This window comes from Pipistrellus hanaki, assembly GCF_964339955.1.
Source record: "Pipistrellus hanaki genome assembly, chromosome: 6".
Lineage (NCBI taxonomy): Eukaryota > Metazoa > Chordata > Mammalia > Chiroptera > Vespertilionidae > Pipistrellus > Pipistrellus hanaki.
Window position 1 is genome coordinate 39,996,764 of NC_140508.1, and position 12,247 is coordinate 40,009,010.

The window sequence follows — 12,247 nt, forward strand, 5'->3', positions numbered from 1 at the left end:
ATACTTCCACAGGAATGACTCACACCCAAAGGGAGAACACTCAGGAGAGCGGGCTTCAAAGGAGTGGGGTGGCCTAAGTTAAATCGCATTCCCCAACTTCTGCAAGAGTTTTGCTCAAAAGGCTAGTTTAGAATTTAGAATGTATTTTCCAACTGATTAGATGTTTATAAAGTTGAAATCTAAGATCCTGAAATCTAATTCTCTTGGGGTTTTGGATCTTAAGTGAAAGCAATGACCTATCTAGGATTCAGACTTTTATCCCCATTAAACTTTGAATTCTTATGAACCATAAGAGAGGCAGAAAATGTCATAGCTGATTACATCATTTGAACATGCAACTATTTTTAATCCTGACTGGAGATCAACAACACTACTTGATGTTCTACCTTCTCTTCAACAACTCTCACTAGATATTTATCTGTGACTTCATTCTATGAAATCGTATACCTTTTGACTGTTACCCAAGTACCTATTTTCTGAGTCTACACTAACTTTGGGGATAGGGATCCATCCATGTTTACCTCAATCCATTCATATAGTCCTTGTGAATAGCAGGAAACATTCTTCCTTTGTAAGAAACTATGTAAGGGGTAACCTTCGTATTCTGAAGAAAGGATATGTAGTTATCTTTCTATTAATATAGTGGGCATCTTGTCTTTGGATTTTTCTACTCTAATATGAAGCAAATTTATAAACCTTTCTACTAAGCTAAATCAATGTACTAGCGGCATAATTAATTCACTACGAATAACTATATAGACCCCCTACACATCTTAAGTGAAAATAAGGTTATACCCAGAAATATCTCACCAAATATTTTACCATTAACCTGTTTAGATAAAATTACTTCATAGATATTCTCAAAATCCAACAAAATATAAATGTTAAGGTAGGGGATTTAATCCACCTATACATGCTTGTATGATGTACTAACTCATTCCTTCTTCACATTATTTCCCATTCTGCCACTATGAAAGGCCAATGGATCTCAAAGAAGCTGCACAAATATCTATCAAAGCATAAGAAGAGTTAAGATTTTGGTCCTGATTTTGTAAACTTTATGTCTAGGCCAGTGTAGCTCAGCCATTGAGTGTCAATCCAGGAACAAAGAGGTCACCAGTTCCATTCCCAGTGAGGGCACATACCTGCACTGCAGGTTAGATGCCCTGTGTGTGTGTGTGTGTGGGGGGGGGGGGGACATGCAGGAGGCAGCCGATCAATGACATTTCTCTCTCTTCGATGTTTCTGTATCTCTATCTCTCTCCCTTCCTCTTTATCTAAAATAATAATAATAATAATAAACATTTAAAAAATAATAATCAGTTAAAAATTTAAACTACTGCTTTTAAAGCCAGTGCTACAGGGTCCTTTCTCTAGGGTCCTTTCTCTTGACTTTATCCAGCATTCATTATAGCCAGGCTCTCAATGTTTCCATCATAAACTCTGCATGGTATTTTTTTTAATGTAAAGATAAGGGTAAAAGGAAAACAAAAGTGAGAATAGATAAAAGTGACTTATCATCAAAGTATGAAAAAAGCTAGCTACTTGGCTAAATAAAAATAACACATTTAGTGATTTGTAATATAAGAATAAAATGAACTCATCGAGTCTCAGGAGATCGGCAATATAATCTTTGCAAAAGGTAGCTTGCCAATTTAATTGAGGTAGGAGTTATTTAATTTTTTTACAGGTATAGTTTTCAATAAAACTACATATGCCTATAATACTGCAATGGCAGATGTGTCTCGATTATTAGAGATGGGCTCAAGGGAATATATACAATGGATCCTGAAATCTGTAAGCAGCTGTTGGGGGGGGCGGGTGCTGGAATAATGGGGGAGGGTATTGTACCACACACACATGTTCCTTAAGTGCAGCCATGTTTTGTTACTTTACTGCAGGTGTATTACAGAGATGAAATTTAATAACTCACTGTATACAATTCCAATAAAATGGGAAAGATTCAGTGCCCTGCTGTTCATTATCACGGTGCAAATGAGCTCGGATTATTCTGCTTGCATTCACGGTCAAACCCGACACACAGAGACCCCACACCTAGAGCTCTGGAGGATGGTCACCGCTTGAAAACCTCAGTGATGTTCTTCCTTAATTACTTTCTTATCATTGAATTGTCACCGTCCCAAACTCACATAGCCGTGGCTTTGAGGTGGGTTGAAAATAAGATATACTCGGTTATTTTTTAAACATCACAGAAAGCGTTCACTGCAAAATGTCTTTTAGAAGGGGAGGCTAATGGACTCCAGGGGTAGACACACAGATTTCATTAAGTACCACAAACATATAGCAGTGATGATATATCCTATTCAACAAAATCTGTGGATGTGCCAGGCGAATGATGCTACCACACCAACATTTTACTTTATTAAGTACAAAAATGTCAGACAAAAATGAGTACCATTATAGGGGGGAAAAAATGTGGGTTAGAAATGCTAAAGCAAATGCAGCTATGTATTCTTGCTGGATTTCTTCTCCCAAAAAAACTACTTCTATTAGATAATGCAATGACGTCAAAGGCCCATGCGTCAGGATGTGCAGTGTAGCCTGTCTGCGAGTGAAGGCAGATGGGAGGAGACCAACATAAACACACACACACACACACACACACACACACACCCTTCCAGGGTACGGGCTTCTTCTATTTCAAGCAGTTACCTATTACTATCAGGCATGGCAGCAGACTCCATTACTGGTCTTTTCTAAGGCACTTATTTCTAAGACAAAGGGCTTTGTTGATCTATTGCAGTGCTCCAATAATTTTAACTTTGGGTTTCAGCTTTAAGAGTTTCAGGAGACATTTTCTTAATGTGGGATTACATGAAGCATGATCACAGGCAAAAGAATAAACATTTCTGCCATTTTATAGTGAAAAGTTTTGCTGATGCCGAATTATATGTTTTCTTTTTTTTTAAAAAAATATAGTTTATTGATTTTTTTACAGAGAGGAAGGTAGAGGGATAGAGACAGAGAGAGCTAGAAACATCGAGGAGAGAGAAACATCGATCAGTTGCCTCCTGCACACACCCACAATGGGGATGTGCATGCAACCAAGATACAGGCCCTTGACCGGAATCGAACCTGGGACCCTTCAGTCCACAGGCCGACGCTCTGTCTACTGAGCCAAACGGGTTTCGGCATATATTTTCTTTATTATGGAAAAAAGCTAGAGGGCTACACAGGTTTCCACCTGATGAGCAGGTATATGTCAATATTAAATTTTATCAAGTGCACCTCAATGCTAACTCAATTGTTTGGTCATTAATTGAGATTTTCCCCTTTCTCTTCACACATCAAAACTTTAAAGATACATTGCAGTCCTAATTGCTAGTAGTTACTAAAACCCCTGAATAGTTTTGTAAGAAAAGAGAAATCACCCCCAAGATTCTGGTGAAATTTCAATTTGGATACCAGGACTCCGTTTCTTTGAAGTCTCATAAAAATCATTTCCAAGTGATTTTGATGGTTGTTCTGCACCCGCTGTCCTGAACCGCTCCATAGAACTTGCCTATGCTTCCAACACACCGTTACCATGTCATATACTTCACGAGCGAGTAACATGCCATCACTGAAAAAAGTTTCGGTCACATTTCAGTGTCTGTTAAAGGTATGGCTTCAGAATTTCATTCTAAGTAGTCCTTGTATTTTTGGAAGAATAATTTGATCTATGATGAATCCAAATTCGTGATAGCAAATCCTATGCTGCCCGCATTGCACAAACGCAAGGTCCAAATAGAATCTGTATATGTTTAAGAGAGTGTTCATGCTATTGCTGAACTGCGAATTGGCATATTCTACCCCAGCCTTTTCACAGGAAATCTTCATTGGTTTTAATGGAATTGCATATGCTAATTCTGAGGATGCTGCAGAATAGATTATTCATACAGAAAGGAGCTTTTTTAAATTGTTTTTTTAGAAAAGGGGGGTATCCAGGAGTGGTGCAGCCCACCCTCTTCCATGCCTGCCGGCACCCCCTGGGTTCAGAGTTCCAGTCCTCCCTCAGCAGGCCGGGGTGAAGAAGCCACTCTGTTCTTGGCACCATGGTAAGGCCTGGAGCGTGCAGTGAGTCGGGCAGCTACCAAAAGTCACTGACTTTCCAAATGGGCTCCAGATAAACCTCCGAGGGGAGACTTCCTCAGGGGCGTGGGCAGCGGGGCCCCAGGCTGAAAAGCACTGGCTTTAAAAGCAGTCATTTCCCAGTTCAAAGTCCGGCTCTGAAACTTACCTGGGGGTGAAATCTTGCACAGTTTGCATCACTTTCTTAATCATCAAATAAGAATTATAATAATGACCTCTAACGTTAATGCTGGCATTGAATCTTATTTCCCCAGGTAAGCTCTACGTAACTTTGAGAAATTCACTCATTTTGATATTCACTCATGAGCCGAGCCTGGGCTGTGAGAGGACTGGGGAAGGGACGGAACCAGCCCTTGATAGAGCAGCTTCACTGAGCACCTCAGCACCCATGCCACTCAGTTGGTCAGCCTTGGAGGGGAACCTGAGAACCTACAGAAACTCCAGTGCTGTGGCAAAATTAATCTGCTAGGGGTGCAGAGATTGTCACCAAATTCCAAATTTCAGCAAAAGAAAAGAAGAAAAATACTAGTTTCATTTTCAAGGAAACATACCTATAATTACTTCCTCCCTCCTGCAATTAAAGCTTTTTTACCATTAGCCTGAGCCATAACTGCTTTTCGTATCAATATACCTTAAGAGGTCTGAAGACGGCTTTAATGCCTCCAGCATCCTCCAGGTAAGGGACCACATTTAAGGCAAGGATTAACATTACACTTGTCTATATATTACACTTAAATCAACAACGAAAGAAAGTTCCTCACAGAAGAATGTCAGCTATAAATGCAAAAGGAATGATGGATTTTTTTTTTTTTAATCATTTGTTCTAAAACTTCTAATCCAGCCACGCATCCATAATGCATGCTAAATCAATCAGGTCAGAGATTGTTGGGGCACAGGGATAACTACTCAGAGCTAAAGTATCAACACAAACCCTGCTTGCTAAGCAAAAGGGGAAAGGTTTATTTACAATGAAGGGAAGGGGGGTGAGGGAGGTTGCAAGTTTTACCAAGTAATTAAAATTAGCATCTCAGCCCTCAGCCCTGGCAGGGGTTGCTCAGTGGGTAGAATACTGGCCCACCACCAAAGGGTCACTGGTTTGATTCCCAGTCATGGGCACATACTTGGGTTGTGGGTTCGCTCTCCAAGCCTGATCACGGTGCATTCAGATTGATGTGTCTCTCTCACATCTCTCTCTCTCCTTCCTTCCTTCCCTCAGTCCCTTTTTTTTTAATCCATTTTTTCTCTGAAAACAATGGAAAAAATATCCTCAGGTAAGGATGAACCAAAACAAGAAAAGTAATATCACCAATAGCAACATAACAGCACTATATGCCCCTGGATAGAATGCAATGTGAAGCACATAGCTTCATCTATGAAATAATCTAAGAAAGTTTAACTTTCACCTGAAAGAATTTGGACCTAGTTTTCAAACTGCAGGCAAGATAGAGAAACAAATCAAGGAGCGCCACAAAGAAATAAACCAACACCACTTAGAAAGGGTGGGGGGAGAGGATAATATTTTTTTTAAGATAACTGACCTAATCTCTTTAAGGGAGATAGCATGTTTTTAATTATAGGAACTCTTCTAGCATAAAAAAGAATATAAAGAGACACATAAACCAAATATTATACATAAATCACAACCCACCCAAAAAGCTATTAAATACATTTTCATTGGACAAATGAAGAAATCTGAACAACTAATGGTTATTAAGTTAGAAACCTATTGTTAATTTTGTTAAGGGTGATAATAGTCATTTCGTTAAATACACAAGTGTTGTTAATTTTAAGAGATTCATGATAAAAAAATAATCTAGGGATGAAATCTTATTAGATCTTCCACTTAAAAATGATTCACTAAAATCTATATACAAACATGAAGCAAATGTAACAAGTATTAGCAACCGTTTAAGTGGAGAGTATATCCACTTCATTTTATTGTTCTTACAACTTCTGCAAGTATTTGTCTACTATGAGATTAAAATTCTTTTAAAATTAAATAAGTGAAGTTTGATTCTCCCTTAATATCCAGAAAGCTGCTGGTGGGGGTGAAGGGAGGGTTTGCAAGAAAGAGCCTCCTTTTGTCTTCCTTTCTGGTGCCTAACACATTGCTAGGGGCCAGCACATATGTGTTAAGCAATGTGCTGAAAGAATGGCCCCTGCATCTCCTTTGGTGGGTGCTGGGTGGCCGTTGGGAGAGGGTGCACCCACAGCGATGTCCTAAAGCGAAGGTGCCCCTGCCCCAAAAATCAGTGCTCAGGGCGAGTCCCAACGGCACTCCCACTGCAGGCTCAGGCCGTGATGCCTGGAACTAGCTGCTGTCACTTTAAATATGTGCCCCATGGTCAGCACCGGTACCTTCAAAAAGGACAGGTCTGGATTCTGACCTTTGGTTCCAAAAACACACCCGCCAGAAACAGCAAACACTGGGTCCCTTCAGGCCTGGAACTGTGAGGCCCCAGGCTAGTACTCAGCCCCTTGAAAGGGAATGAGGACAAGTGCCACTCGGTGACATGGCCTCGGTATCATCCCATTAAAGATATTATAAAGATAAAAGCCAAATATTACACATAATGACCCCCCCCCCAAAGAAAAGCTATTAAAGACATTTCCATAAAAGTTACAAGGAAGGGCTTCCAAAGAACTTTCTTATGAAAGTGTGATTTTCTGGTTCCCATAAGCATGAAAATGATGCTTACAATGTGGTGCCTATGCATCGCTATTCAGACTCTACTATCGAAATGACGCCTAAGAGTAATGATGGGGAAATAAACCCGAGTCCACACAATACATGAGAAAACTGACGTGGCCCCTGTTTCTGGGAGCTCACAGAATTCAGGTGGAACCCAGAATTCAACAAACATAAGTAATGCCAAGCTGGAAAAGTGCTATGCAGTGAAGCGGAGCGCTAAGCAGTGCACAGACAGCGCGTAAGGCAGCTCCGGGGGAGCGGGTCCCAGGAAGAACGCAAGGACTGGACCGGGTTGCTGCCCACCAGGAACTAACATTTGAGCCTGATGTCAGATTAGAAACCAAACGTGTTTCTGTGCACACAAGGCCTAAACAGCCATTTTCATAAAAAGAGACAGGGGGTTCTATTCTATGCCTTCTTGCTTATATCCTTTCCATTTCGACTTTAAATAAGAAAAAAAAAAATTAAAGGGGCCAAAAAGTTTTAGAATTAAGTAATTTGTAACTCCTTCCATATAAAAAAATAATTGAAAGAAAAAAAATTCATCCTTAAATATGTAATTTCTTTCAGAACCAACTCCACATTTAAGTTCAATCATCAAAAATTACTAGATTTATGAGGAAGTGAAATGAAATATAGAGAAGACCCCTTTCTTGTAAAGCTTCGGTTATTGAAATCTAACAAAGGTATTCGAGATTAGGCCGAATTCTTAAACCCTGTCAATTTTCAGATGTACACATCAATGACTTTATCAGGGCAGTCCTATTTGATTACTTGAAAAAGATAAAGAATGTGGAGGAGGGTAGAGCCTTGGACTTCCCCAGAGAAAACAATGCGGACCAAGAAGTTCAGCTGTGGAATTCTGTATAAAAATTTCAAGGCATCTACTGATTTTCAACATAGCAGTAATTTTCACTGCCTGTTAAATGAAGTACATATGCAATGTATTTACATGTCTTAAATAATCAAATTAAGGCAAGAAATCAAAAAGCTTTTTCAAGGTCAGTGGCAATTCCAGATTTTGGACACAAATCTTTAAAATAGAGCCTATTCCTATAGAACATTCTAGAAAGTCACCTAACCCAGCTGCACATTGGAATCACCTGAGAGATAAGAAAAGCAAATGTCCAGCTAATAAGACTCTTAACTTAATTAGTCTCAGACAGGGCCCAGTTCGTGCACATGAGTGCGCTCTCTCTCTCTCCTCTCTCTCTCTCTCTCTCTCTCTCTCTCTCTCTCTCTCTCTCTCTCTCTCACACACACACACACACACACACACATACACACACACACACCCTCCCCTTAGTATTCAGGAGATACTAATAATGAAACCATTGCTTTAGACTTGGCCATATCCCAGAAAGAGAAGACAAACAAGTCCTGATAATCAATGCTGGATGTCCATTTAAGGGGAAAACTTCTACCTTAATAACAATCATTTGTGTTGACATCATCACCTCATTCACAGAGATCTCAGCGAGATTAAAAAAGAAGAAAAAAAAAAAAGTTTGTCATCACCAAACATCTTATTCAAAGCAGGGAAAAAAAAAAAAAAAAAAAAAAAAGGCCAAAAGCAAAGGACCTCTTTTCTCTCTTCTCCTCTGAAGTGATGCCCATTCATCACTATTGGCTATTTATCATTTGAAAGTTGGACTATCTTGAGAAAAACTTTATTTCCGCTCATTTTCATTTCTGTCAGACTTTCCATTATAAATTTTATTTTCTCTGCCAGTAAAAGTAGTATGAGGTTGTAATTTGGCAAGAACATTTTAAGCCTGGGTGTGATTTCCGTACCCCAATTTGATTTAAATTAGTTTTGCCATATTTAGTGAGGACTTAAAAAAAAAAAAAAAGTCCTTTTAGCCGCTTCGGTTTTGACTATCGGAATTTTTCTACACAATTTCAAGTCTGTAAAGTCACAGGCTGTTGTTTGACAATTTTATGTAGGGATGCATTAATGAATTCGCATCATCTCATTACTGGTTTTAATGAAAACCACTTAATTGATAATAAATAAATAAAAACCTGCCGGTTTTGTTTTTCGGCTAAGATACCCACTTTTTTTTTTTTTTTTTTTTTTTGAAAGCCACATGTCTGTCACTGTTAGTGTTCACTCCTCCAGAGGAACACAATGGACACTCACAGGCACAAGCGTTAACCTGATGCATTTCGGAATCAATAGCCATTTCTCCAGGGCAGCGTTTTGCTACCTGTTGCTCACCGCCAGCATTTCTCTACACCAAACAAAAGGCCTCTGGGACTGGAATAAGCAAGTTCACATGTAACGGTGCTCGCCCTACACGTCCACGGGATGTTGTGATAATACAATAAAGCCGCTTTCGGCGCTCCTGAAGGGCACAGCATCTAAAGGGTTTGCGTCCTGTGTCTCTAGAGGGGAGCAGGCGGGAGAAAACAAAAGCTCCCCCTCCACGCGCGGCGCTCACCTGGCCACACCGTGGGGAGTCATTTCAGCTGTGATCTGCTATTGAGACCTGAAGCCCAAGACACAGACAAGCTGCCTTTCTTTCTGGTCTGCAGAGCTGGGGTGGCAGACAGGGACTCAAAGAACAATTCGGCACCAGAGAGAGAGAGACTCGTTCACTGGGAGACCCACGAGGGTCTGCCCTATTCTCAAATTTCACCGAGAGCAGGAATTCATAATATGTGCCCTTTGCACCTCCGGCCCCTATTTCCTCCATCAGGGAATTTCCAAAAAGTGATCACACTGTTTATGAATACTGCTGAGACCAGGCTAAGCAAACAGATAGTCAGTTCCTACAAGACTCACAACCATGAAGCAGAAATAAGAAGGAAAGCATCTACCCTCCACACCTACGTGATGAAGACTTGTTAAGAAAAAAGCGCCCTCTTGTACACAGCAGAGTTTCCCTGGAGGCGAAACGTCTCAAAAACGAACCTCCCATGGCTCAGAAATTCAGCCTTCACATGCCAGTCCGTCCACCTCTGCACTCCACCCTCTGCCCCTTCCCACTTCTCACCTTGCGTCTGCCAAGAAAATTCACTCCAGTCTCACCCGAGGGAAGTTATTTCCCACACGCCCGGGGAGGGTCCGTGTCCCTGCACACACACAGACGACTCGCGCGGTCTGGATGATGCTTTCCCAAGTTAAGGGGCCTCACGCTTACTCAGCAGAGGAAATCTTTGTGTCTGTGAGGAATCACGCCAATTCCTATTAGTAAGAAAGGATACAGGGGCGAGGAAGCCTATTCTCTCATTGACCAGAAAGAGAGGCCCGGCAAAAACAGAGACCTCTGCCATGACCAGCTGCAGAAAGGAAGGATGTTGTCAACTTTCTTCTCCCCAAAACTCCGACAACCTCTGCCTTGACCCCTCGGAAAACAGATACACAGGAACAGGCTCTTGGGCAGGAATCGAGAGCTTTACACCAGAGACTCGGCGCGGGGAGAGGCTTGTCGCCTGGCTATCTACCCCGAACATTTGCACTCACATTCCAAAGATGTTTCCGTTGCTGCGTTGGAAGGACTGTAAATTTCTTTCCTGCAGAATTCTTTCCAAACAAACTCCCAGGGACTGTCCTCTGCAGCCTCGCAGCAGCGGAGGGAGCTCCCTAACCGGGCACCATTCACCTCCTCCCACCAGTCTTTCAGATGCTGAATCTGACTGCATTTGGTGGCTGGGCCAAAGCAGCAAACTTTAAAAATGCAAATGCATCCAGGAGAAACCATGCCGCCCCCGAATCCCACCTTTAGTGATATGTAACAGGGATCTGAAAAGCAAACCTCCTTCAGGGGCTCTATTTCATTACGAAAACTGTTTGCTTACATTTTCAGGACATATTACACAGTTGTTTTAAAAAAAATTTAAATAGATTTCCCCCCCCCCTCCCCATTTCATTAAAGGAAATGGGAGGGGGAGAGAGATCAAGAGAACAAGCGTTCCCTTCCCAGTACAAAAAGAACATACGTTCTGTTTGGGTGAATAATAAAACAGTAGAAAGCTTTGAATATTAAAGAGGATTGTTAAATTTCATCAAGAGTTTGTTTTTTCCCCCCTAAAGAAGCCAATGCACTTGTAAAAAGAAACCCTACATCTTAATTTTTAAAAAAAGGGTTTTAAACATATGATTAATACTGATACTGAAATTAAAAAGAAAGCCTCTATAAAATCTCAATTGTCTTGAAACAAAGCTTACACTTTTGGCTACTGATAGTATTTTTAGAACGGGGCTTTCTCTGGAGAGTTAAAGGTATGCAAATGCAGGGTGCACAGAGACAAACACACACATGCTATACCTTTGTATTACACTGGCATTTTATTATTTAATTAAAGTACTCTTATTTTTCTAGCTCACGCGTGCTTCCCTTGAGACGGCTTTGCTGTTAGCCTGCTGGCCTTGACTTCCAGCCAAAAACAATTCAGAAACAAAAAGGGACAACAAATCATATTTTCACAGACATTTTTATCCCTCAATACAGCCCTGTTTTCACACAACATCATACAGCCCCTATGAAAACTATAATTTAGGGCAGTAGCCACCAAACCCAGGGTTTGACACATGGCTGCACGAAGCATTTCTAGTGGAAGAAATTCTTAAGTTCTCAATTGCAAAATAAACTCTTTGGATGGAACACTTTCACCGACATCGCTGGTTTGCAAACACCGGTTGATGGATTAAAAAACAAAAGCAAGCCCGTGGATGTGGTCCTGAGATGCCAGAGAGCTAACGATGAAGGTGCCTGTGACCTCCAAGCTCTGCGCTATTCCATCACTTTTTAAAGGCAAAGAGGCATCGGCAGGCTCTCGGTGCATCTTGGTGTCACAGCCCAAAATGCATCCTCTCATTTGTAAAATAAACCGAAGTACCAGGCTAATTCTCCCAACCCTTCCCCTCGCGAGATCCTCACTTACCTGGTGGCAACCCTGTAAGTTTGATTCTCTCCCATAAGATGAATATGAGCCCCTTTCTGTTTTACCTGCCAAGAGAAACAAACAAACAAAAAGTGTAAATGGTTTTTTTCCTTGAGAAGAAAAAAAAAAAAAAAAAAAGCTTCCAGGTAATAGACATCTACTGCTCTTCCCCGATGTTTACATACGTAAAGTAGGCACTACTGGCAATGTACTAGTATGCAAGCAAGAGAGGGAAGAACGCTTCCTCACTCCGGCTATGATAAACTGGAAAAAAATATCCTTCATTCCTATTCTTAGCCAAACAGCTCCACACTCCCAAAAACTGTCATTCCAAGGGCCTCCACTTTCTCTAACAAACAAATTGTCATTTCTTATTTTCACTTGCTTTCTCTCTCACAAAATTTAAACAATTTCATTTTTATTTACACAGCAGGCAAATTATCTATGTAATCACCCTGGTCTAGGAATTCCCATTGATTATATTGACACTTAATGGTGAGGCCAAAGCTAATCAATCAAGGCTTTCCAGATGGTGAGTACAGCAAAAGAAACTACTCAAAATTCTGAGACACA

General features: G+C 40.8%; 1 protein-coding gene across 30 annotated transcripts in view; it reads right to left on the bottom strand.

The window, feature by feature from the left end:
• TCF4 (transcription factor 4) overlaps nt 1-12,247 on the bottom strand; it is a gene marked incomplete at its 5' end in the record, with an annotated part of 342,458 nt that overhangs the window by 152,954 nt on the left and 177,257 nt on the right. For 19 of the 30 annotated variants that reach the window (XM_084887803.1, XM_084887799.1, XM_084887825.1 and 16 more), the window contains one exon: nt 11,675-11,739. The exons of 2 other annotated variants lie outside the window; for them this stretch is intronic. In XM_084887803.1, coding sequence (XP_084743929.1) covers nt 11,675-11,739 — 65 coding nt within the window. Of the gene's footprint in view, nt 1-9,783; nt 10,199-10,253; nt 10,426-11,674; nt 11,740-11,859; nt 11,975-12,247 lie in introns of those variants that run through there. 9 more of the 30 variants (XM_084887807.1, XM_084887806.1, XM_084887805.1 and 6 more) reach the window with 7 other exon arrangements.